This window comes from Hakea prostrata, chromosome 8 (genome assembly GCF_041222555.1).
Source record: "Hakea prostrata isolate BN-2017 chromosome 8, UWA_Hpros_2, whole genome shotgun sequence".
NCBI classification, from domain to species: Eukaryota; Viridiplantae; Streptophyta; class Magnoliopsida; order Proteales; family Proteaceae; genus Hakea; species Hakea prostrata.
In genome coordinates, this window is record NC_142607.1 from 52,919,437 (window position 1) to 52,946,784 (window position 27,348).

Here is a 27,348-nt window from a genome sequence, read left to right on the forward strand (position 1 = left end):
ATGGCAAGCGATTGCATATCACATGCGTGTGGGAATGTGGTATCCATTCACGGGTTGATAAGATTACACAATTATGATCAAACAAGCTGCTGCTAATATTGAATTTGACCTTTCATGAACAGCCACAACATCTCATGTGAATGATAAGATCCTGAATATATGCCTTGAATGATGCTGACCTCCAAGCTTTTTATTACCCTCTAATCTAATCTCTCGATAATACAATTCAAACATGAGATTCACTATGAAATGATGGTTCAAGAAGATCCAGAAACTTCAATCCTCATTCATATCCGACTCTTACCCCCCAAACCAAAAATAAATAAATTTCAAATCCGATTCTTCTATGGCTAGGTTGTCTCCAATCCTCATAGAGCTGGAATTTGGGTTGGTTAAAGATCTGAAACATACTCTAATTTTCCCAATGTGCTTAAAATCCTGTGATTTTCTAACATTTATATCTACCTCCAATGTTGTGAGTAGACCTGTAAATGGATAGTCGAAATCCGCATTCGAATTCGCATTCGTATTCATTTAAGGGTGTTTGTGTCTGAAAATTTTCTTATCGAAAAATATCTGTATCCATCCATTAAGCAATTGGATTTGAATAATTGCTTATGGGATCGGATAATATCTGGATAAAAAATTATCCGGATAGAGTAGAGCATTCAACATTTTTTTCCTCTAAAAATGGATTGATAATCGGATAATTAGAAATAAAAAATTATCTGGTTAGAATAAAGTATTAAACATTTTTCACAAAAAAGGGCTGATAATCGGATTCGAATACTGGTAATCGGTAACCGAAAATTGTAAATCAAAAATAAAAAAATAAATGGAATGACAATCACTAATCAATAATCGGATAGTTTATCTCATCGAATTATTATCGAATATCCGATAAAGTTCCGGATTCGAATTCGGATGCCTTCTCTAAAGTTCTGCCAAATTCGGATTCGGGTTCGGAGAGCGGTTTTGCTAATCGGACTCGGATACTCCGAGCCGTTTACAGGTCTATTTGTGAGCTCGCATGGGCCTCTAAATATTTTCCTTCCTCTTTACTTATTTCAAGTTCTTATTGTCATAAAGGCTTTGTTTAGTTGCAGGGGAAATTTAAAGGAAAGCGAAGTATATTTACTTACTTAAAGAATGAACTTTTATAATGAATACTCTTTCAATCTTTAATTATCAAATTTCCTTCAGTTATAAAAAAATATATAAAATTTACTTCTGGAATATGACATTGGTATAAAATTTATGTAACCTAATATCCCGTTAACCATGTCAACAGATTAGTGAACTGGTCTATCATTTGGATCCCTTAGATCTGAACTGAGCTCTTCACATCACAAGTTTCTAGATTCAGTTGGATCTATCATCTAGCATATCATATTTTTATCCAAGGGTTTTGGCTATAAATTACATCAACGGTATACAAGACACAAGAGTTGCTCAGAAGGGTACTAGAGAAAACAGGACAGAGAATCCCAATTTTCTACTTCCACATGTTTTCAACAAAGCTCTCAGATTAGCTAAGTAAGAGTTCTAGGTTGAAGGTCAAATGAGAAAATAAAATAAAAAGGAACAAGTAAATTTATCTATGCTTACAAATATGAAAAACAGACTTCCTGCATTGACAAATACAAGTATCTCTTTTAAATCTGAAGATCGTCAATTGAAAGTTCACGTCCTGCTGTCAACATCTTCAGTTTCTGCAAAGTCAAAGCAATCTAATGTCAGGCCCGAGGTTTCACTACTATTATATTTAAGACATCTTCATTAGTTAAGTAGATAAAATGACAGAAAATCATAGTACGGAGAAGAGCAGGTCAAATGAGGTGGGAAACAGAAATGATGAGGTCAAATCAAAGATCAGCTACAAACCTTGTACATGGTACCTGAACCCCAAGATGAGGTCTACTTGAACTTCAGGTTGGTAATGCATTCAGATTTAGTATTATGGCTATACATAACAAGTTGGAACACACTAGTACACCAAGAAATTTGCAAGGTGCAGGCAGATCTATTTCAAATTGGATTAGTTATGAATACTTAAAAGTATCATAGTCAAGACTCAAAGAAATATTGTCGTCCTATAGATCTAAAGGCTGAACTGGGTCTCATCCGTCTCAAGCCTGGGGCAGGTTAAAGAAATGGCATGAAACGAAAGCTTTCAGATTGGTTGCCTCTGCAAATAATACAGTGCATCATATATGACGACAATAATATGAGGGAGAGGACCTCTTAGTATTATTACACAAGACAAATGGAAAATACAAAAAAAAAAAAAAAATGGAGGCCCAAAGACCAATTTAGGGTTTCATTACCGTGATAAACTGTGGAGGATCATCAAGACCAGAAGAACCCAGGATAATTTCCCTCCCAAGCTTTGCTGACAGCTTGTGACAAACGCGTAACTGATAACAGATGGCATTAAGTAAGAATCACTTACAAAAAAGAAAGAGAAAAGGACAACAGGAGAACTGATTAAACAAAGCATAAAATCCGTGAGATTCTCTTACCTCAGATCGAGTGGCTCCACCAATTATAAATACAAATATACGCTGCCCCGTCCTCTTGAAATCGCTAGATGCATGCCTCAGTACTGAGTCACTATTGAGACAGCACAGAGCAGTTATCAAGATTAGAATAAAAGAATCGTGGAAGCTTGATGCTAAAAGAACACGAAAACCAGGCTAGAGCATTTGGTAACCTTTACACCTAGTCTTATCAGAGACTCAATCAACTTGAGTCCTTGACACATGCATGGATGGACTTCTCATTCAGCACATGAATTTTACCAGTTTTAACCATTTACCCACCCTCATTAGGAGGTTAAGGATAGATATCATATCCAACTTAACAAATGCATAAGGTAAGGGTAAATACTTTTATGACTGAGATAAACAAAATTACTATATACATAATGCATATGAATAGTTGAACAATTAAAATACATGGATGCAATACATATAATTCATGTTATAATTTGATTACCCTTTGTTGCTAATCACTTACGAACCTTTTAGTAGGAAATGAGTACTAAAAAAAGGTGTAACTCATTTTACCATTTATATGATGGGTAAAGGAATTTTTTGCTGATAACCTTGTCAGATTAAGATATTATCGAAGGTTTTCCTCAGACTAGGAGGTACAGCCATACAAGTAAAGGCCATACGGCCCATGCCTGACGCAATAGTTAACAGCCCTACGTCAAAAGAGGTTCTCAAGCTATGATAAACATAAGTAGGCAATTATCAATGCCTAATTAATCACGTGAAAATAATGGCCTCAATACAAATGATGTCAGTTGGTTCCATACTCAGTCCATCCATGGCATACGCGAACAATGTAAAGGATATGAATTAGTTAATACCTTGAATATCCATCATCAGAACCACGTGGCCGAGCCCATGTGGCAGTTCTCCTTGATCTCATTGAATGAGCTGTTGAAGCTTGGCTTGAACGTCCTGATGATCCACTTTGTGGGCTTCCATGTAGGGATTGACTTGTGTCATTCATACAATGATATTCACTCTTTGATAGTTCACCTTTACTAAGTTTTTCAATCAACTCCTGGAACAAGGAAATAGTGACATAGGGTTAGGGGAATGATGATACAAATTACAGTGTGTCTGATAATTTGCTGGTAAATTGAAGTGTACAAATCTTATTGCAGTGTCATGTACGGTGGCTCATATAACCTTAAAAGAAATTTACACCTGATCAAACATATTCAACTAGAAATTGTCAAGAACATGAGCTCAGTCATCATAAAAGCACTATGAAAGGAAAACTTCCCTACCAGACATTTTATGGTTTGCAAGTTAACTTTTTCAGCTAACCCCCTTAGTGACTTTCTCCTTCACTTGATCGAGGCCTTATTCATGATCATAGTTTTTTGGGACTCACTGTGCCAGGGTGGTAGCCAGCCATCACAGCATCTAAGCATAACATAAGCCAGGACAAGGAGCCAAGCCAAGTGCCACATTTTAAAGCCCAGGCCACATTTTCAAACACTCGTTTATCTCATAAATCATAAATGTTAAAGTGTTAACCCACCACCAGGTTGTTGAGTTTCCGTATCAGAGGATATACACCTACCTTGCTGCTAAAATCTCATCCCAGAAATGAGTAAAGGAAGTTACACAAAGTTGCTAGTTTGGGGCGGCTACAAAGTCATATATCTTGGGGACCCATCTGTTACCTCCAAATGGCAAGCTCCGCAGGCGTTATTTCTTGTATACCCTTCACTATGTTCCTGTATTATGATGTGGGCTATGCAGGTCCAAATACAAAGAATAAGGGTTAAAAAGATGTCACGGAAATAAGGGTAACGTATGAGACACACTCAAGATTTCCAACATGTGGCAATCTTGGGACTGAGTATTTAGTTTAGGAGAGACTTAGATATGAAAGGAGATGGGTAGCTTTAGACTGTAACATCTGTTCTGTTACCTAAAGGGCACCTATGCATCACGTGATAACCATGGTGAGGATCACTGCATTCTGCATATCAGATATATGGACTCTAGTGACATTCTTAATGATGTTGACATCTGCCAGTAAGATTTCAGGTATCTCGCATGATCCATAAAGAAGTTATACCACAAATCTAGAAATTAATGAGACTCAGGTAATTTTGTTAACTCCACACTTCAGTTAATTTTTCCACAGGCAAACAACATACTAAATATGGGAAAGGGTTCTTTGAACCGCTTGAGAACACTACATCCCCTCACAGACCATTTTTATTTTTTATTTTTTTAAAAGGGAAAATTGAATTAGAAAAATTTCTGTGAAGGTTGTAGGCTGGTGGATTATTGACATGTAAAAAATACAAGCAAAAGGAAGCACACAAAGGAGGGAAAGGACAAAAATCACCAAAAGCATCAAAACAAGGGACGAGGCGGCAGCTTCACCCACCATTAGATTCCCAGGTTGGTCCCTACGGGTAGATTCAGCAGAGGGACCGAACCAACGGTGGATAATCCTAACAGTCCTATCACCTGATAATTCTATTGAGGTAAAGGGACTGGTTTGGTTGGCTGAATCATCACCTTCAACCATTTGGTCAACAGAATCGTCATCCGAAGATCTCCCACTACCCATTGTCAGCAAAGGTTGGGGAATAAGCTAAGGAAAGGAAGGATGTCCAGAAAAAAAAAACCCTAAGACAAGGGACGACTGTGGACTTAGAGAAGAAATGAAGAACAAAGGAAGAAGGAAGAAAAACAAGGAAAAGACTTACTAGTTCGAATAAGGTTGAAGTTGATTCAAAAGCCTTGAGAATAGAGAAGTATTCACAGCACATTGATGCCTTCAAACTATAAAGGAATACGCCAGAGAGGAAGTGAAGAAGTAAAAATGAAGGACTAAGCACGAAGGGGTTAAATAAACCCAATGAAGGAGTTGAACATACGAGATCAGTTCAGATTGACGATTGAGAACAAGCGACGGTTCGAGACTAAGGATCCAACGGACAAGGACAACCCAAGATCAACGATCGAAAGTAGATGACGGTTCAAGAAAACAAGCATCATGATGGCACCTATTCCCAATAGACACGTGGCGTTAGAAGCACATTTTGCACTGAACAAATGCAGCTCGAGAGAACGTAACATTTCTGACAATAAATGCGACGTTTGGAGGACGCTCAGGAGACATAGGATCATTTAAACTTCCATTTGCTACACTCGTGGTTCATGATCAAGAAAGGCATACCAAACCATCGGTCTCATGATCCCGATCACTTGGTCTCGGGGGCTCGCGATAAGTAAAAAAATAACAAAAAAAAAAACAGGTCGAAACACGGTCGGTTCAATCATCCTGATCAAGACCAGTTCAAGAATTAAATCCAGAGGTATCGTAAGCACGAAGGAACCCGGCGGTTATAGAAGGAGACGTGATCCTGTTAAACTCGGGATAGGCGATCGTGCTCTATATGTAAACCGCAACTAACTCACATTGAGGGAAGAAAACCCTATGATAGGACGACTAATGATGAGACTTGTATTGATCCAACGATTGACAGTAAGAGGTAAACCATACGTAAATCAAAGCATAACGTGAAGAGAAGGTAACTGAATCGTTTCCCTCCATTCTGGTCTTTCAATTAAGCTCTGCTACTCGTTAGAGTTCTATGGTAGTACTCATACTGACTTGGCCTTCGGAGGTGGCTTCCCGGCCACCGAGTCAGCCCACACCTGATGTTGCTTGACGTTGTTTTGAAAGGATCCAAGGATTGGTCAATTTTTGGACGCATCACATGTTAAATAACCCAGCAGGGATATCTGGTAACGACAAACGAGTGCCTCTCAACGCTGCAACCCAATGTCAGTGATTTCTGCTCCACTGCCGAGGGTGCCAACATTTTTGCCTCCTCGTTCCATGCGATGTCGCCCTCTTAAGAAAATCAGTGAGAAATCTGCATTTGGCAGTGTGTCCCTACTGAGGCAAGTGCAGTCAGCTGATGCAATTATGATTGTCAAATCAGAACATCTGGACCTCAGAAAACTTTACTTAGGCCCATAGACCTTGGTTAGGCTCTATAGGCCTTAGGTTTCTTATCAAATGGACCTAGTATATTAATCCTTTAAAGTGGTGATATGTTTGAACATGGTATTAGTAGTTTGCAATATTTAATTTATACATAGTCTTTTATTTAAGTCTTATTTTATTGTTGTAATCTTAATTGGATTTGACACAGAATCCTAGCTGGGAATCCTAATTCCATTTTAGGTCTTTCAGAATAATTAGGAGTTCTTTTGTGTTAAATTAAGGATTTCAGAAGGTCTGTATATATAGTACATCCCCTATCAGTTAAAAATGATTTGACTAAGTTTGACTCTATTTTTATTTTTTCTTAAGAGGTTAGGCGCTGTTGACAAAAGCATATGAGATTGATATCCCAAGTCCCAACCCTGATTTCTCCTCTTCCTCCAAAGAACATCTCAATCTGATGTTCAAGAACAAGATGATCTTCAACAGCAGCATGTTGAAGCATCTCCAACCCAATTCTTCTTCTTCTTCTTCTAATCCCCTAAACGCCAACCCTAAGTCTTCCTCTCCTATTTTCTTCAATTCTTCCCAACAACAATTCAGTCGAAACTCAATTTTGGGACGCTCACCTGCAACCTTCAAGTAGTTGAACCAATTTGCTACCCCAATCAGCCAATAAAACCCTATCAAACCCATCCCAGATTCTTTCCAGGAACCCTAACCACCTAGACAAAACCAGCCATTAGAAAGTTCCCATGTTTCGACAGCTTCCATTCGAACCTCTGGAAAAGCAGAAAGAGGAGGGGGTACCCATCTTTCTATCCCTTCTACGCATGGTAACCATTGGGTGGTGATTTTGGAAACCCCTTATAGTTAACAATCTATTTCTCCGTACCTATTCTTTTCTCCTCCTTAAAGCTCTAACCAGTCCTAGCATTCTTCCTAGCACTTCTACTCATATTCCAGTTCTAGATATTTAAACCTCTGGGTGGTCCAATACTGCAGAGTTTTACATCAGAGGATAAAGCACTGGAGCTAATTTCTACTCTAGCCTCTTACAAACAAAAATTTTTGAGCATGAAATACGTACATAAAGCAGGACTTACAAAGATACTTATGAAGAACAATTAACATATCAACCCGACCTCAACCATAAATAATAAATTCTGCAAATGGATAACTCTTGATGAAGATAATATCAGATCAGAAGCAACACCGCGATAAGAAAGGAGCATATTCCGGATGAATGAGCTTAAAATCATCAAAGAAAACCAGAACTTGGCATTGAAACACTACACTACATCTTTCTACAACCCCTTTAGTTACTCTTTTTTTTTTCTTTTTTTCGGAAGGGGGGGGGGGTGTAGGGAAAAGGCTTATGGAAGCCACACGTTCTTTACTGCTTCTACTAAGTACCAACCCCACAACTATGATGACAAGAATTGACACCGATAACAGTGTACCAACCAATCACGGTGCATGGTTAGCAGACAAGTTTTAGTAACAGAGTTGACAAATCTGACTTGGATGAAACCCAAGCCTAAAAAAAACTTCAAAACTTATTAAGCTATGTGTAATGCAAGCAAGGTTTGAGGGGCATCACTAACTTATATGAAAACTGTCAATTTTTAATGCTGAAAGTTCAATTGCTTAGCATATGAAGAATAACAAACCCAAACTCAAATATACCTCTATCATAGGGTAAAAGCGTGAAAGTGCCCATTGCTGTTCCTCCCCGCCTGTTCGTTCTTTTCTAGCTGCATGGCTCTTCTGGTAATTACAAAAGAAAATGGAAAACTTGTCAGACACTCAGATTAGACCTTTACATGGATAAGAAGCTACACCAATACTATTGCTACTATGCTTACCTTTTGAATATCAAACTTAAGAGAGAAACGCCCTGTTGAGTTTTGTTTTGTAACTGTCAATCCCTCAAGCAATCTCATGTTTTTTACAGCATTCATGTCATCGGCTGATAATTTTGCTAACTGCACGAAAAACAGCACAGGAAATGTAAATAGTGAATTCTTTTCTAAAATAGAGTAAAACAGAATGCATATAACATGTGAGGATATATACTTTTCAGAACCTAGTTTCCTTACTGAGTTCTTATTATTTGACAGTTATCGGAGTGATGCAATAGGTCTAGCAGGGGGAATTTGGTGCAATTTTTTTAACAGTGAATTGAAGGTGAAGTTACTTCGTGAACACCCCCAATTCCTTTTGTTCAAAATTATGGATAAACATAATATTCCTTGGATTTTTGCTGCTGTATATGCTAGTCCACAGGAAGGCAATAGACAATTTTGTTGGGAAGAATTGGCAACTGCAACTGATCAGTTTAAACTACCATGGTTTTTAGCTGGAGATTTGAATGATGTCCTAGATGAATCAGAGGTAAAGGAAGGAGCAGCAGTTCAGATTAAATGATGTGAGAACTTCAGAAAATATATTAACAGGTGTAATCTTATTGATATGGGAGCAGTGGGACCAAAATTCACGTGGCGTGGGCCTAAATGGGAGGGTTACAAGAGAACATATAGAAGACTCGATAGAGATATGTGCAATGCTGATTGGAGAGTACTTTATCCTGATGTTGTAGTTCGGGTTGTGCCTAGAATTAAATCTGATCACCACCCACTAGTCATTGATTTGTAGCCTATAGTTCAAAAAAGGAAAAAGAAAGTGTTTCGGTTTGAAGCTATGTGGATGACTCATAGAGATTTTCCTAAAGTAATTGCAGATGGATGGGAAAGCAATAAAGAGATTCCGGAAGCCCTTCACTCTTTACAGAATCATTTGGTTACTTGGAACTATAATAATTTTGGGAGAATTTATGTGGCAAAGAAAAGACTGCATGCTCGGCTAGGGGGTATTCAAAAACGACTAGCAGATGGATTACTTAACCCTTTCCTCAAGAAACTTGAAAAAGAATTGCGAGCTGAATTGGAAAAACTTCTTGATAAAGAGGAGATTATGTGGGCACAAAAATCTAGAAAAATGTAGATGTTACATGGGGACAGAAACACAAAATATTTTCACACTTCAACCATCATCAAAAGACGGCGGAATAAGATTGAAGAACTAAAATCTGATGAAGGTGAATGGATTCGCGATCCAGCTGAGCTACAGGCACATGTCACTGGATTTTATAAAAATCTATTTTCCGAGGAGCAATCAAATAGCCAGGTACTTCACTCCCTTCATTGCTTTCCTACATTAAATCATGATTGGTTATTGTCACTTGGGAAAATGGTTGATGAAGATGAGGTCTACAAGACGGTTAGACAGATTAGTCCATGGAAGGCACCTGGTCCTGATGGATTCCAAGCTGCCTTCTACCAAAAATCTTGGGAAGTGGTAGGGCAAGCACTCACTAGGATGGTGAAAGAGGCTTTTGAAGGAAAAATAGATGCCAAATTGAATGAAACATATCTAGCCCTCATCCCTAAAGTGGACAAACCTGAGTTAATTTCTCAATTCAGGCAAATTTCTCTGTGTAATGTGAGCATGAAAATAATTACTAAGGTTATTACTGCTAGATTAAAAGAGTATATGCCAGGCCTCATATCTCTAAATCAGGTCAGCTTCGTTCCAGGGAGACATATACAGGAAAATATCATTACTGCACAAGAAATATTTCATACTATGCGCAAGAAATCCAACAAACAACTCACTATGGCCATCAAGATTGATCTTGAGAAAGCTTATGATCGGATTAAGTGGAGCTTCATACAAGAAACCCTCATACTGGCCAATCTTCCGAGTAGTTTGATTGATGTGATTATGAAGTGTATAACCATAGCACAGCTGGGTGTTCTTTGGAATGGGGAAGATACAAATTTTTTCCAACCCACTAGGGGCATTCAGCAAGGAGATCCTTTGTCACCCTATATTTTTGTGATGTGCATAGAAAGGTTATCACATTGTATACAGGATGCTGTAAGTGATGGGCGATGGAAACCTATCAAAATTGGGAGGACCGGCCATGCATTTCTCATTTAATGTTTGCAGATGATATACGTCTTTTTGCCGAAGCCACGATTGAACAGGTAGCAACAATCAATGATTGTCTCAACAATTTTTGTATGGCTTCTGGTAGCAAGGTTAGTACTTTAAAAACCAGAATTTTCTTTTCTAAAAATGTCAGTCGCATTCAAGCTACAGACATCACCCATGTCAGCAAGTTCACTGAAACAAAAGAAATTGGTAAATATCTAGGAACCCAAATCTGGAATGGACGGGTTAAGAAGGAAAATTACCACCATATTTTAGCTAAAGTGAAGAGTAGATTATCGAATTGGAAGGTTAACTCACTTTCTTTGGCTGGCAGAATAACCCTTGCTAAATCAGTTATTATGGCTATTCCAGTTTACTCTATGCAGTCAGGACCCTTACCAAAAGGAATACTTCAAGATGTTGAAAAATCAGCTAGAGGTTTTATATGGGGTGATACTCAAAACAAAAGGCGGTCTCATCTCATTGGTTGGGACACTATCTGCAAACCAAAAGAGATAGGTGGATTGGGCTTTAGAAATCTCATTAAGGTGAATGAAGCTTTCCAGATGAAGCTTGCCTGGGGGTTCTTAAATTATAATACTATCTCGAAATCAGTTTTGTAGGCAAAATATGGAAGCAGTAGAAGAAAAGAGAAATTCAAAGCTAGTCCTAATGACTCTCCCATCTGGAAAGCAATTTCTACTGTAGCTCCCAAAGTGCTTAGCAACAGCAAAGTTGATGTTGGCGATGGAACTTCAGCTTTTTTCTGGGAAGATAATTGGCTGGAGGTGGGGCAGAACCTTAAGTCAAAAGCTATATATGATATACCCAGTGGAATGAGTAAGGAAAAAATATCATCATATGTGGATGGAAATAGAGGTTGGAGAAAGGAAAATTCGAAAATACATTACCTTCTGATTGTTGCATTAAAATTGAAGCATGCCCACCGCCAAGTACAGGTGGAGGAAAGGATGTATGGCTATGGAATCCATCACAGAATGGATGTTTTACAATAAAATCTGCATATAAAGTGTTAGAAGATTCCAATAGTCTTGGTGTAGACATTTCTTTTGATAACAGATATTGGGAGGCCATTTGGAAGTTAAAGGTGCCGCAAAGAATCTCTTGTTTCATGTGGTTCTAAGTCTGAACAGGCTGCTAACTAATGATAAGAAGTGGAAAATGGGACTCATGAATCACTCCTTCTGTAACTTCTGTCTTCATGAAGCCGAAACTAGTCTACATGTATTTAGAGATTGCCAATATGCAAGTGGAGTATGGAAACGATTAATCCCAATGAATCAACAAGGACATTTCTTCAATTGTGATCGTCGTGATTGGCTTTACCTAAACGTATGTGGAAATCTATCACAACAACAGAAAGGATGGTCAGACAATTTCGCCATCACACTATATCTACTGTGGGGTTGGAGAAATCGTGATAATCATGAAGAAGACTTCACTCGACCAGGGAGAGGGGTGGAAATGATAAAAGAATACTACTCACATGTAGAGGCAGCTTGTACCCAGGAAAATAATCCACAATCATTATCACGAAGTGTTAGAAGAAAGGCAAAGTGGAAAAGACCAACGGAAGGGTGGTTAAAATGCAATGTAGATGCTGCAGTTGGTAAAGAAGATTTCAATCAAATTGGAGGAGTTTTTCGCAGCTCAGAAGGGGTGTACTTGGGAGGTTTTGTGCATAGAATCCCCAAGACAAGTGTTCTCAAAACTGAGCTCCATGCTATTTGTGTAGGCATATGCTATGCAGTAGAAAGAAATATGCTACCTGTTTACGTGGAGTCGGACTCTTCACAAGCAATCGATTGTTTGAAACCGAGTGCTCAAAATCAAAGAAGGATGACAAGGATTATTGTGGTGATTCGAGAGTTGGTAGATTTGCATGGAAATATCATCATTACTCATACTAATAGAGAAGCAAATATGGTTGCCGATTGGATGGCGAAGAGAACAACATTGGAGTCTCCTACGCATTTCTTTCAGGAACCCCCTCAAGGTATAGAGGAGTTCCTTCAGGTGGATCGCTTGACCAGCTCTCTTTAAATTGATTTGGGTTTTTTAACCCCGTTTATGTATCAAAAAAAAAAAAAGGAGTCAAACATTATCATTATACAAGTTAAGCCCTATGCCAACTTAACGGGCTTAAGCCTAAATGGATCTGTAACAAAACAAAGAAGGGAGAAGCAAAACTACAGTCTAAACACGGTAAAGAACAGGGAATTGAGACAAGAGAAAAAGGAAAATGACACCTGAAAGATGGGGGAAAAGATCTCAAGGAAGTAATAAGGAGGAGCACAACCCAACAAGTATGAAGTATCTCACTCCCCATTTGGGTTCCAGGGATTTCCCATTCTGTATTTTCCTCTTCCATAATACAAAAATTTATCTATCAAAGAAACGTCAGGAGAATCTCAGATAAATGGTCTGCAACATGGATCCTTTCCCAACAGGCTTTATCAGAGGCCATATACACCTATGCTACAAGACCTAAAAGGAAAGACCACTTCTCCTTTGGTCATTTTAGGCCTGCCACTAGCTCTTTTAGCTCCTCTTGAACATGGATTTCTAGGAAAGAGAGAAAGTCAATATGGAGATACGACTGTTATGTTGAATAAGTCTAACCCATGAATACAACAGATAATATCACCAAACATGTGATATCAAATGGATCTGAACCAATCAAATATTGCACCGAAAGCTACAGTGCTTTTATTATTGTCATTATTATTTTATTTCTCCCCCTTCATATTTCAATCTACATCACTTCCGTAGAAAGGTCCACATACAGTCATACAGACACCAGAATAGGAAAGATGATGGTAAATAACAACAAAAGCAGCATACCTGCATCAATTTTGAACCTTTGTCACTCTCAAACTTTTCAGGATGAACTGCTGCATAAATCATCAATAGGCGCAACTTATTTTCCCGGTTTGCATCCTGCACAGTAAAGGCAATTCATTTTCTAAACACATTCAAATATATGGTTCAAATGTAACACATCAGTTCATTTTTTTGAAAATAAATCTCAATAAGTCACCTGGTTTATCCTCAGATAATTAATTACTTCCTTCGTCCCTGCCTCTCCAAAGACCAGCTCCTGCTCTAATTGCCCAAGTTCTCGAAGCCCTTGTTCCCTGATAATTCTATTGATTTTTCCAGCAATCTGAATCAAGATGACAAACTCAAAGCATAGTTACAAATTATAATACTGTCACATTACAGCCACAATATGTCAGACTATCTATCTATCTTTTCAGGCAAAAAGCCAGACTTAAAAATGATATCTTCAATGTTGACGTTGAACAAGGGTAGCCAAGAAATTAATTGAATCAGTTCATGATGCACAAGCAACCCTCTGTAAAGCTTCAAAGGCTTCAGTCAGGTTTATAAGAAAATTGTCAGTAGATTCATTATTTTATTGGCCATTTGCATTTTCTGTTGGTGCAGTTCATCCAAAAACCACCAGTCAAAACAAATTTAAATCTTTGGGCTATCTTGATAGCCATCATGATAAATGAAATACTTAATACAAAATGAAGAGTCTCAAAGAAACACGGGTATGAAGTCAACAATAAAAAGGAAGGGAAAAAAAAACACTAACCTCTACATGGAGTGAAAGTTTGTCAATTTGCTCACTATATTGTGGCAAAGCTTGAACCATTTTTTGCAAATCCCGAGTAGAGAGTTCACCACCATCTCTATCCCACCAAATAAATAAATAAAGTGAACATATGCACTGCAACATCAAATCATTAAGTATAGGAAAGGACACAGCAAGCCATCTTGCATGCATTGCAAAGTCAATGAGGTTAGGGAACAACATTACAATGTTAGAATCCTATGTCATCAGAAAAATTTACACACATAACTCTTCTCAATATGGAAGCTCTCTTATTTCACTAGATCAACACTGAATTAGGAACCTATAATAAATAAAAAAATACACACACACAAACATAGACACTAAAACGCTGATATAGGATGATGACAATAGAAGCCTGAAGAAAACCACTCCTCGCAGCTCACAAAGAATTTTAGGTTTAGGATCTTCCAATTTCAATTTTCTGGTCCAATGCAATACTAAATGCTTTTGAGTCCCCCCCCCCTCCTTCCCCATATTACAATTATGGTATATTGCTGATTAATGCCACCTCTAAATTCATGATGAGCCAGCAAATTGGTGTTTGGGACCTGTATCTCACACATTCAGATGGAACAGAATTTTCATAGATGGATTTTCCAACTCTTTTGACAAAACTTGGAAAGCCATCTTCTTTGATGATAGATCCAAGATTCAGTTGTCTCAATATGGCCTGCTTTTAGACACCTCTCAAGAAGAGGCAGTACTGTTAGTTCGTTGTCTCCATACTTCCACCTTTTTCAGTTCCTAACTGTTAAGACAAACCCCACGAAATAACGAATTGAAATAGAAACAAAATGAAAACAAATAGAGATTTAACATGGTTCACACACCAATGCGGTATGCTACATCCACAGGCGAAGAGGAAGAATTTTTCACTATGTAGAAGAAGAGAAGAAGGAGATCTCACAACCAATCACCAAGAACGGCATTACAAGAACTCTCACCCAAAACCCTAACCAAAAATCCCAAATCTTTCAATAATGTGGTAGACGAACATAAGATAAATATATATAAACTCCAATTAGGTAAACGGGTCGCTCCAGCGGGGCGGGTCGTACCATACAAAAAACAATCCATTAGGGTCAGCCACCAAAATATGTCGGTGCAGGTATCTTTGAAATCCGGTACAAGAATTCAGGTCACAACATAAAACTAACGTTAACCCCCAAAAAAAATAACACTAACCAGTTTTCTTGGGTATAAAACTCTAAACACCCCCTTCCCAAAAAAAAAGAAAAAACCCCTCTTCATGGGGTTTTTGGTAATAAAGTTATATTCACTAAAAAGGTCTTCTACCACTACAAATTTGTGCCTCAACAGGGAAGGAGGGAGCGAGAGAGAGTAAAAAATTAATGAAAAATATAATGTATAAATAAACTGAAATATAATGAACAATACAGGGTAATCAATACAACCACTTGTCCATAAATTACAAGTTTTCTCAATCTTGATATTCCATATAGGAGAGAAAGTAAAGAATTCCGACGGTAAAAAAAGCTTCTGGAGACCCAGCATGGCACGTCATGTGGGCCCAAATTTTATGGACATGTAGACAAAAGGTCCCCTGCTCAATCCCAACTTTCAGTCCCATAGTAGATAGCCTAGGCAAATCTCAGCAAGGGATAATACAGGCCTAAAAGGGGTCATGAACATTCATGGGAGTAGATGAACAGGCAAACGATCAGCCTAAGGCTAAAATATGACACATGCCCCTTTGGACCGTGTCCTAGATGCCAAAATATCAAAATTGCCACCTAACTCTTCCAAGTGACAGAACAGCTACACCCACCCACCAATTTTGTCTGTGGGTTGCCAACCACCCCAAAAAAAAAGCAGTGCTAATGGATGTCCAACATCTAGCATCAGTCAGCAGGAGTAAAAACTCAGTAATTTCAGTAAATCAATTGGTTCAAAAGTTTGATGGAGGCCAATCATTGATTCTTTCCAGTTTCCAGTATAAGTGCTAAATCGCCAGGCAGCCAAATGACAAAAACACACCAACAACGTATACGGCTATATACAATTGTCTTCCCTACAATAATATTCACCATTACAAAACTTTAAATAGGGATAGCATGCAGGTAATCTATAAAGGTATTTCAAACATAGTTTTCACGTTGTCTAGTCTAACAAAAGGCGTTGGAGGGGATCTAACTGCAAGGAGTGAGCAACAAAGGTGAGAAGAAAGCATGTCTAGGCAACCACAGTAACACCGGCCGTCAAGACGCCTGGGTACCCACCTAGGTGACGCACTGATGCCTTGACAACTTGAATTTTAATCATCGAAACAAAAGTTTCTTGAATGCAGGATTGCCAGCTTGCATGTTCCAGCCATTAGAAAGTACTAGAGGCCAAGATGCCATTGATGTCTTCAGTGATTTAATACATCCAATGCAAATAATGGGATTTTGTAGGAGATCCATTCTGTAATGTATTTCATAGACATTCACCTTCTTATTACTTCACTTCGGTAACAATTATTCTTCACATTGAACAATGACTATTGATAAAAATAAAAAAATAAAAAAAGAGTTGCAAAAATATAAATAGCCACTAACTTTTAAATTTTAACCATCACCCAAAAGATTTTTTTTTTTTCATTTCTCAAATTAAACAAAAGTCAAGTTGGAAAATGTGAGCAATGGGTTTGTCTACTTCTCCTCCTCACTTCCACTATGTCCATCATCTCCTCCTCTCACCCTCTCTGTTCATCTCCTCTACTTCTCCTCTCTTGGGAGTAGTAGAGTCCACTAAGTTCAGCAGGAATGGCGAAGGATGATTCCTCCTCTTCCTTTTCCTCCTCTTGCCTTTCCTCCTCGATCTCTTTTTCCCTCCGCTGCTTCTCCACCTTTCATGGAAGTAACAGCTTCCGCTAAGCTTGTAGGTTCAGTGGGAGTGACATAAGGCGATTCTTCCTCTCCTCTCCTCTTAGCCTCCTCTTGCCTTCCTTCCCAATCCCTTCTCTTCCTTATTCCTCCTTTTTTTCAATTTCTTCTTCCTCGTCTCTTTCACTTCCCCTTGTCTGTTTCTCTTCCTCCCCCTTGCTGTCTTGTCAGAACAGGTATGGTGATTACCTATGCTACACCATCTGCAGTGCGACTCCTCTGTGGCAAGATTGGCATTGCACTCCATCCTCCTGTCTACAACAGAGAAGGATCCTTACGCACACAAGGAAACTTACTTCATGCCACCTGCCGCATCTGGCCTCTACCCTGCTGCGTCTTTGAAACTAGAATCAGAGACCCTGCCGCTGACTCTCGATGTCATCCTGCTGTTGCTACAACTTCAGAAAAATCCTGTGATTCTACCAACACTGATGGCCTCTGCAATGCTACCTTGGTCCTTGCTGCAATGCCCTCTGCCATTGCTGCAACTAACCCCCCCCCTTTCACCAAACAAGAAACTATGTCGATTTGGAACGCTATTCACTTTGATGTATCCTCTAGGATTATATCTTTTCCCCATCCCCCGGTTGCTGATTCCCCAAGGAACAAGCTCATTGTTTTTGCCTGGGGTCTCAACTCCCAATTCCATCCTTCTCTTTGATCCTTTTCGGTTGGATCTTGTTGTAGTCCGTTGTTTCGTTTTGTTTATTTAATTATTTATTCATCCAAAAAAAAAAAAAGATAGACGAATGGAAATATGGAATATTTTCCGCACCTCATAAAAATTAAGGCAACTGTTAGAGATAATATAATGTAACATGAGAGGGGGAGTCTCCCTATCATGATTTAGGTTCTGGTTATTAGTGTCCTAACCTAAGTGAGTTTCCTACTAAGCTTTAGGCTTAATTAGGTAAGAGTTAAGAGTTATATTTGAGTTCTATTTCTTTTTATAATTTTATCTTAGTTTATAATAAATGTGTGCTTGCTAGTACGGGAGAACCGTCGACACAGATTCCATCATCCAGCCCTGTTCTCCAATTATTTTGTCTTCTTCTTCCTCAATCTCTCTTTCTTCTTCTCTCTACCTCAAACATGTTACAAATCTTGGGATTGTTTACATGGTATCAGAGCAGAAGTAACCAATACTTGTTTCTACTTGAGATTGTTGTTTTGAGAGTCGTTCAAGTTTCCAATTTGAGGCACAGAACCCTAGTTCAATGAAGAAGATGAACTAGGGTTCCCATAATGATTTCCTAGTTTGTTAGAATATGGTGTTAGGTCCTCTACTCACTTTGGCTACTTTAGTTTCTATATTTTTTGGTTCGATGGTTTGGTGGGTGGATGGAGTTTATTTGATCATTGGAAGAGAGATTGAAGAAGGCATTGACTCCTTTAATCCTTGGATCTAATAAAAAGTGAGGATAGTTCTATAGCCTAATTGTGAGCTTTAGAGTTTGTTGAGTATTACGGTACAAATCAAATCACCGCTCTTTCCCTAGTTCGTAAGGATAGATTTGATTTGTCCAATAAACCAGCTGATCTTCTGCTAGTTGTTTCCAGCCACGTGTATTCAAAGGCCTAAGATTGAAGAAGACCTTTAGATGAGAGAGATCCAAGCATAAGACTGCAACATGGTTTTTCGCTTGGTTTGAGTAATCAAAGGACAACCCACAGTTTTGCTTAAAGACATTTCCGGGCTTCCATGGGGTATCTTTTCTTGAATCATGGTTGAAGACGTCACGATTCCCATAATTCTGTTGGATGGGGTGACCTATTCTTTGATTCCCAGATTCCATTAGGAATAGGTTCCTTCTCTATTTGGTGTTTTTTTTTTTTTTTTTTTTTTTTTTTTTTTTTTGGTGGGGGGGTGGTTTAGTTTCCTTTTTTTCGGCTACCAAATTTCCTTCTTGTCTTTCAGGTTACTTTTTATTTGGTTTCCAAGAATACCATTCTAAAGATAATCACAATTCTTTTTTTTTTTTTTTTTTCCGATTCCTAAACTGGCTTTAATTGTGATTGGTTCCCTTTTTTGTTTCCTTAAATTTAGGCTTTATTTCACCCTATTTATCCTTCATTTTTGGCTTATTTCCTTTCAAATAACCCATCTCATGTTTATCTCATTGACTTCCTCTTTTCTTTTTTTTATTAGGACGACTTATTCAATGATTATTTCCTACTTTATTTTCTGCCTATACCTTTTCATGCTATTTAGATATTGCCATTGAGAGTATTCTCCTTCCAAGTATACCCTTTGGCTTGTGCTGGCATTTAGTTTTTGGGAATTCTCTAATTACATTCATGCCATTCCCATTTCAGTTTTGTGATATTTATAAATTCGCCAATCTTTTCCTTTATTTACCAATAACCGCTTAAAAAATTATTTGGTTTCCAAGAATACCATTCTAAAGATAATCACAATTCCTTTTAATTTTTTTCAACTCCTAAACTGGCTTTATTTTGTGTTTCCGCTATTGTTCCATAATTATTTGGTTCGATATTTAACTAGGATTGGTTCCCTTTTTTGTTTTTTCAAATTTAGGCTTTATTTCACCCTATTCATCCTTTATTTCTCTTTAACTGCAATAGTCAGCAAGAAAGCACTGGAGAATATAATTCCAATGACATGCCTATGTTTGAAAACAAAAGTGAGTATCTGACACTCCTCCACAGATGAACAGAAGATGTAAAAGGTAGTTTGAAAAATCACATCAAGTCAAAAAGTAAAAAATCACATCCAAATCTAGAGGGTTCACCAAAAAGGGGAAAAAGACAAAAGAAATCAGTGCACCCCGAAAAGATCCTAAAAGTAATCAAAGAACAGATGAATTCAGATAGCAACATGATTCGATTAAAAAAACGAACTCCAACCTTGAACCATGATGGATTTGTGCAGCTTTGTTCTTCGATATGAAGTTAGTCATCTTCTCATGTAACCGTTCACTAGCCTAACACCCAAATTAATGATAAAAATCACAAGATATTTATATACACAACAAATAAAAATTCTGAAAGAACAACACATACATCTGCAATATGTGCATGGCGAAGCTCAAGCCATATGGGATCATGATCCTCCAAGAGGACCTCCTTTTTCTCGGGGGCACCACCAGTTTTGCTTGGAACCTAAACCACACTTACATGCATAGATACATTTACATACACATGGAGATGTCAACAACTGTTACTAAAGCTGCCAAAAAGATGAAACGATTGAAGAAGTCAAATTTCCATTTATATTTAACATGAAGGTATACCTCATGAACATACTTATTGCCTTCCATATTTAACAAATCATGGCACATGGCATCGTACGTCCATTCATGTATAATAGGCGCAATCTACAAATAAAACAATGTATTTGGCATTAAGCAAATAGAAAGGAAATATAATAAGCACAAATCTTCAATAGATTATTCATCAACCTGATCTACAGATCTGTCAAGAATAAACAACTCGCATGTTTCTGTCTGAGGAAAGTTAGAAATAGAGGTTTTGTATTTAGTAAGACAGTTCCAAACACCAGCAGCAAGCTTTGTTGGAACTAAATCACGATAGGGCGTCACAGTGGAAGCATCCAGGCACTTGGCAGCACGGTAGCGCACATATGGAAGCTCCTGTGAGAAAAAAACCCATTATCAAAAATATTGGACACAGTCTGATATTAGAAACACCAACCAAAAGGAAATGTTTCGCTACAACAATTCATGCCAGTGACTCAAATTTATGAGTAGGCTGTCCAGAAATATATTTTCCAAAGCAGTCAGCAATAATTTAATGAAAAAGAATAGTCACCAAGGGAGAACCCTATTTTCCATACCTTCAACATATGCAACTAATAAAGCCTTGAAATTGGAAATCCAATCAAGGGCCAAAGGACCAAGTCCTGAACTAAAACGGTCAGGAAAAGGTTGATTTGAACCTCACCGGCTGCAGAGACTAAGGAGGCTTTGGTGATTCAATAAACTAGGGACTTATAGCTGTCATAAGTAAAGGACTACTAGAAATGCTGCAACATTGGGTTGAACGAGAGATGTCCTATAAAATAGGGATGGTTGAGGATTTGCAGGGAGAGGAGATCAATGAGGCTTTAGGTGCTGAAACTTGAAGGGAAAGGAGATGATGGTATTGAGCAGTGTTTGATGGAAGGCGATCTACATCTAATGGTTAGATGCAAAGCTAGGTGTCTTGCAGGTTTCGTCTTTGATAGACGTTTAATGGAAGTTCCATAAAGGTGGAAGATGGTGGAGTTGCATGGATTTAGTGATAAGCTTAAGGAGTTAAGGAAGGGGTTGTGAAAGCTTGAAATAGGAGACCACTACAAGAAAGTAGCTCTAAAATTCAGGCTCGGAAAGTGTAGATCGAATAGCAGTCTATATTAGAAAAATGGGAAGTTAAACAGAAGAAAAGGGGGACTGGATATGGGATTACAGTACCTGATAATGGAAGAACTGAGGGTGTTTCCACAACCAACAGAAGACTTAACCTGTAACTTAGCTTTTCTAAGGATTCCCTAGCTAGACAGCATCAGTATTCAGTCTTTGGGCAGCTCCATTACAAGGCAAACCAAAGCAAAGAATATTTATCAATTAAACCATCTCCTTTATTAGCCCTCAACAGGTTTTAATTAGGTGGCAAGGCTGCACGATTAGAAGAGTACTTGGTAGTCCAATTTAGACTCCCAACAACTTCGCCAACAACTTAGCTAAAATAGGAATAACTTACCAACTAACTCAATAGGGCTAAGGATAGGGTAGAGTGTTTAATAGGTAATAGGGAGGCTAATCCTAAAAGGGCTTAGGGTTTGGATGAGGAGTCACGGAGATTTAGGTTTTTGAAGTTTTTAGGATTCAGGGTTTTCTATTGAAAAAGACGAATTGCAGAATTTTCAAGGGTTTAGAGGTGAAAAGAGGGCTGTCCCTTAGGGTCAAAGTTAGGGGTTAGGGAGGGGAATCTAAGTCCTAAAGGGAGTCAAAGGGTTAGGGGAATCTAAGGGTTAGAATTGGGCTGCAATTCTGGTTTTTACGGTTTCTGGAAATTCCAGAACCACCACAAGCTTTAGAGGAAGAAGAAGAAGAAGGAAAGAGATGAGAAAGGGCTGGGGGATGTTATCCTAGGGCAGGGGAGTGGAGGAATTTAGATGTTGGATTCTACTAGGAGTTCAAATAGAGTTTGTATTCATGTAAAATTATATTTCTTGTAATAGTGTACTTTCCACTTAATTATAAATAGAGGGCTTGAGATCATTGATCAAAGAGCCATTCTACCAATATCGTGTTTCTCAACATGGCATCAGAGCCTAAATTCGATTAAGAAGAAGAAAAACTTGCTGAGGAAGACCTACCTCCATTGCCGACGAGATATCTTTCCAGAAGCCATTGCCTCTGTTTCTGCTATCAACCCAAACTGTCCCAAACCTATCACCACTGCAATTGTATCATTACGGCTGCAACCCAACATCCTCTCGCTTTCATCTCCAACCCTGCTCCAGCCATCTACCTCCAACCTTGCTTCCACCATCGACCAAAGAAAAACAGAAAAGAAGGAAAAATGACCATCGACTCTACTTGCTTCTTCCAGCGCCTTCTCTCCATGACCATCGCCAACCTTGCTTCCACCATCGAACAAAGAAAAACAAAAACAAAAAAAAAGACCATCGACTCTGCTTGCTTCTTCCAACACCTTCTCTCTTTCACCAGACTGCATCGCTCCATCGCCATCGCCATTGCCATCGAAACGGCATCGCTCCTAAACCCAAGTAAACTCTCCATCGCTTTTAGTCTCCTATACCAGTGCCGATGCTTCACAAGGGTTCTATTAGCACCCTATTAGCCCATTGCATGGACTGAACCAGACCGAACCACTTTTTGTCTATTAGCCCAAAACCAGCCCTATTAGCCCATTGCATGAACCAAACCAGACCGAACCACATTTTGTCTAATAGCCAAAAAAAGAGACATGTATTTTTTTTTCTTTTTTATCATATCATTCCTTAGAATTGTTTGGCTTGTTCGGCTATTACACTCTGCGACATTTCAGTTACTTTGAAAGGGTGAAGACTGAAGAACCTGAGATAATTTTGTCAACATGACAACTATTGATGGAACTCCTGCTCCCACTAGCTCCGAACATTACCCCACTCTTCCTCCTCTTTCGGTGAGATTTGATGGAACAAATTATTTGATCCGGTCTCGATCTGCTTACCTGACTATTGCCGGAAAAGGACTTGTTGGACACATTACTGGAGCCACTATCACACCTACTACCATAGGTGTTTTATAGGATAAATGGATTTCGAATGACTCTCTTAATATGTAATTTCTTTTGAATTCCATGATTCCAAATATTGCCCGTGGATATTTATTATTTGATAGTGCAACCCAAATCTGGAAGGCTACTACTGAAACATATGGACAGTTGGGGAATGATGCACAGATTTATGAGCTCCACAAAAAGCTTCACGAGAATACCCAAAAGGAACTGACTGTGGCCCACTATTATGCTGAGTTAAGATCTCTTTGGCAAGAGTTGGATCATTATGGGGATTATCACCCCACTAATCCAGGTGATGTGGCTACTTATAAGAAGCACATTGATAAGATTCGACTATATGACTTCTTGGCAGGTTTGAATGTGGAGGATGATCAGATCAAAGTGCAAGTATTAAGCCGTTCTCCCTTTCCTACACTTGAACAGTCTTATGCCCTTGTTCAGTGTCAGGAAAGCTATTGTTTAGCCATGTTTCATGCTTCTATAGTGGAGAAATCAGCCTTACAGTCTATTAGTACTAAATCTGATTCAGTTAAAGAGATTGTCAAGTGTGAGCACTGTCACAAACCATATCATACAAAGGAAAATTGTTGGAAGCTCCATGTGAAGCCTGTTCATTTTGAGCAAAAAAAGAGCACAAAGAAGAGGAAAACCGAAAGCTCATATTTCTGAGACAGTTTCCACAACACCCTCTACAGACATTGGTTTTTCATAGGAGTTAACTACTCTGCGACGTATTCTACAGTTTTCTACTGCCGGTACAGCCTCTATCACTGCTTCCTCTACTACCCATACCAACTCCTACCTTGCTATTTCAGGTAAAACTTTTATAGGCTTCTAAGTTTCTTCAGTTTCTACTCCTTGGATCATTGATACAAGAGCCACAGATCATATGACAGGTTTATCCTCATTTTTGATACAATATTCTCCATATTTTGGAAAGGATAAAGTTTGAATTGCTGATGTCTCCTATTCTTCCATTGCTGGAAAAGGGACCATTCAGCATTCTCCATCACTTTCTTTGTTTAAAGTTTACATGTTCCCTCTTTCTCTACTAACTTGCTCTCTATCAGTAGTCTTACACATGACTCGAATTGTAAAGTAATTTTTTTCCCATCTTACTGTGTCTTCCAGGATCTGGTCACGGGGAAGGAGATTGGACGTGGAAAACTAGAAAATGGACTTTATTTGCTCGAGCCGGTTGGAGGATCTACTTTTTCTCTGACTACATCTTCGAATGCGGTCCATTAGGTAACATCATACCTTCATCAGTGGCACCGTAGGCTAGGTCACCCCCCTCTATGAACTCTTAAGAAAATATTTCCTGATTTAGTTTCTTCTTATAATGAGGTTGATTTTTTTTGTGAAGCCTGCATTTTTGCGAAGCAGACTCATTCTACTTATTTACCATCTCTTCATAATAGAAAATCTATTCCTTTTATGCTCATTCATACTGATGTGTGGGGTCCCTGCCAACGTGTGTCTATTATTGGCCATTGGTACTTTGTTACTTTTATTGATTGTCACTCTTGTTATATATGGATTTATCTTTTAAAACAAAAAAAATGAGGTTTTTTTATGTTTTCGTGATTTTCATAATAAGTTCAATGCCACATTAAAGATCATTCGCAGTGACAATGCACAGAGTATATTGATGGAGAATTTTAGAGATATCTCTCTGACTCTGGATAATACACCAGACCAGTTGTGTTGATACGGCTGCCCAAAATGGGGTTGCCGAAAGGAAGAATCGGCATCTTTTAGAGATAGCTCGTTCGATTATGATTGCTATGAATGTACCTGACCAATATTGGAGTGATGCTATACTCACTGCTTCTTACCTTATGAATAGGATGCCCAGTAGGATACTTGGTTTTAAATGTCCTAATGAGTTTCTCCAGGGAGTCTCTTCTTTTATTATTCCCCCAAAGACTTTTGGATGTGTGTATTATGCCAGAATCACAACCCACCAGAGTAGGTTGGCTTCCTGCGGCCTACGTTGCATTTTTTTGGGGTATTCTGCTACTCAAAAATGGTACAAATGTTATCATCCTCCTTCCAGGAAAACCATTGTATTAATGAATGTAATTTTTAATGAATCTTGCCCTTACTATACACCTCACCAGGGGGAGAGTCCTAGATGAAAGGTGTTCTTTCCAACTCTAGATCTTCCTATCACACACCAACACAACTTAAGAGTTTAAAAAGAGTTTCCTGACTAGCGGGAGACTTCGGCTAGTATACCTGAGGACTCTAATCCTCCCCCTTCATTTTCTGAACCATGTGAAGAACCTAACCAGAGGAGAGACCACTCCTGCGAGACACGCTGTTGAAGTATTTCAAAACCAGATTGACCGGAAGGAGGTGCAAACTTATCAGAGGAAGAATTACTACCGGCTCAAGCAGGTGGAGAAAGGTGATACGTTACCACTTCAGTCTCTTGCTCCAGAATCATATTCTATTGTTCCCCTTAAGGTATCTTCTTCTGATCTTCCTATTGCAGTTAGAAAAGGAGTCAGATCTTGTACTCAACATCCCATAGCTAAATATGTTTCTTATAACTCTTTGTTTGACTCCTACCGTGCTTTTATATCCTCTCTGTCATCTGTATATGTTCCTAAAAGTTGGCAGGAAGCCTATGCTGATAAAAGATGGAAGGCAGCTATGGTAGAGGAAATGTAGGCAATGAAGAAAAATTACACTTGGGAGCTAGTTACACTTCCTCCAGGAAAAAAACCAGTGGGCTGCAAATGGTGTTTGTGGTTAAACAAAATATGGATGGATCAGTCAACAAGTTGAAAGCTAGACTAGTTGCAAAGGGGTTTACCCAGACCTATGGGATTGATTATCAAAAGACTTTTGCCCCTGTTGCGAAACTAAACACTGGTCGAGTTCTGTTGTTTGTAGTTGTGAACAAAGACTAGAACTTGCACCAACTAGACATAAAGAATGCCTTCTTACATGGGGGGGTTAGTGGAAGAAGTCTATATGGAAATCCCACATGGTTTCTCCGATGACAATACTGCAGGGAAAGTTTGTCGGTTGAAGAGGTCAATTTATGGGTTAAAATAGTCTCCTAGATGTTAGTTTGGACGCCTCCTGAAGGCAATGACTTCTATTGGCTACAAACAACGCAATGTTGATCATACACTATTTGTCAAGAAGTCAAGTAATAACATATCACTTCTCATTGTCTATGTAGACGATATTGTCATCACAGGGAATGATGGTTAAGAAATTCAAAAGTTGAAAGACTTTTTTGATAAAGAGTTTGAAATTAAAGATCTAAGAAAGTTACAGTATTTCTTAAGGATTGTGGTGGCTCGATCAAAGAAAGGTATATTCTTATCCCAAAGAAAGTATATCCTAGATTTATTATCGGAAGTGGGAATGTTGGGGTGTAAAGCAGTTGATACCCCTATTGAAGCTGGAGCTAAACTTATAGAAAAAGAGGGAGAACCAGTGGACAAAGGAAAATACCAAAGGCTGGTAAAGAAGCTTATTTACTTGTCCCACACCAGGCCAGACATCGCTTATGCCGTAGGGATAATGAGTTAATTCATGCATGATCCATATTTAGCTCATATGAAGGCTGGTACCAGAATACTACAGTATTTGAAGGGAACTCCTGGAAAAGGAATACTTTCGTCACCCACTGATAATCTAAAAATAGAAGCATACATTGATGCAGATTGGGCTGGATCTCCAGACAGGAAGTCAATTTCAGGTTACTGTACCTTTGTTGGAGGTAATCAAGTTACTTGGAGAAGTAAGAAACAGAATGTGGTAGCTTTATTTAGTAACGAAGCTAAATATAGAGTTATGGTTTGTGAAGTTTGTGAGCTACTATGGTTGAAAGGCTTGCTGCAAGATATTTGAGTCCAAGTTCCAAACCCTATAATGTTATATTGTGACAACAAGACTGCTATTAGTATTGCTAATAATCCGGTGCAACATGATCGAACTAAGCACATTGAAATTGACTGGTTTTTTGTCAAAGGAAAGCTAGAACAAGGGCTTATCTGCATG

At 38.5% G+C, this 27,348-nt stretch overlaps 1 protein-coding gene across 1 annotated transcript in view; it reads right to left on the reverse strand.

Annotated features, from left to right (window-relative positions):
* Nucleotides 1–753: 753 nt before the first annotated feature.
* LOC149008586 (SNARE-interacting protein KEULE-like) overlaps nt 754–27,348 on the reverse strand; it is a 45,340-nt gene continuing 18,745 nt past the window's right edge. The window contains exons 10-22 of the mRNA XM_089164949.1: nt 20,475–20,666; nt 20,307–20,390; nt 20,077–20,175; nt 19,921–19,997; nt 14,126–14,222; nt 13,562–13,687; nt 13,366–13,461; nt 8,370–8,489; nt 8,191–8,271; nt 3,377–3,576; nt 2,523–2,613; nt 2,328–2,417; nt 754–1,712 (exon numbers count right to left, since the gene is read on the reverse strand). Of these exons, the coding sequence (XP_089021075.1) occupies nt 1,656–1,712; nt 2,328–2,417; nt 2,523–2,613; nt 3,377–3,576; nt 8,191–8,271; nt 8,370–8,489; nt 13,366–13,461; nt 13,562–13,687; nt 14,126–14,222; nt 19,921–19,997; nt 20,077–20,175; nt 20,307–20,390; nt 20,475–20,666 (1,410 nt within the window). The 3' untranslated portion in view covers nt 754–1,655. The remainder of the gene's footprint in view (nt 1,713–2,327; nt 2,418–2,522; nt 2,614–3,376; nt 3,577–8,190; nt 8,272–8,369; nt 8,490–13,365; nt 13,462–13,561; nt 13,688–14,125; nt 14,223–19,920; nt 19,998–20,076; nt 20,176–20,306; nt 20,391–20,474; nt 20,667–27,348) is intronic.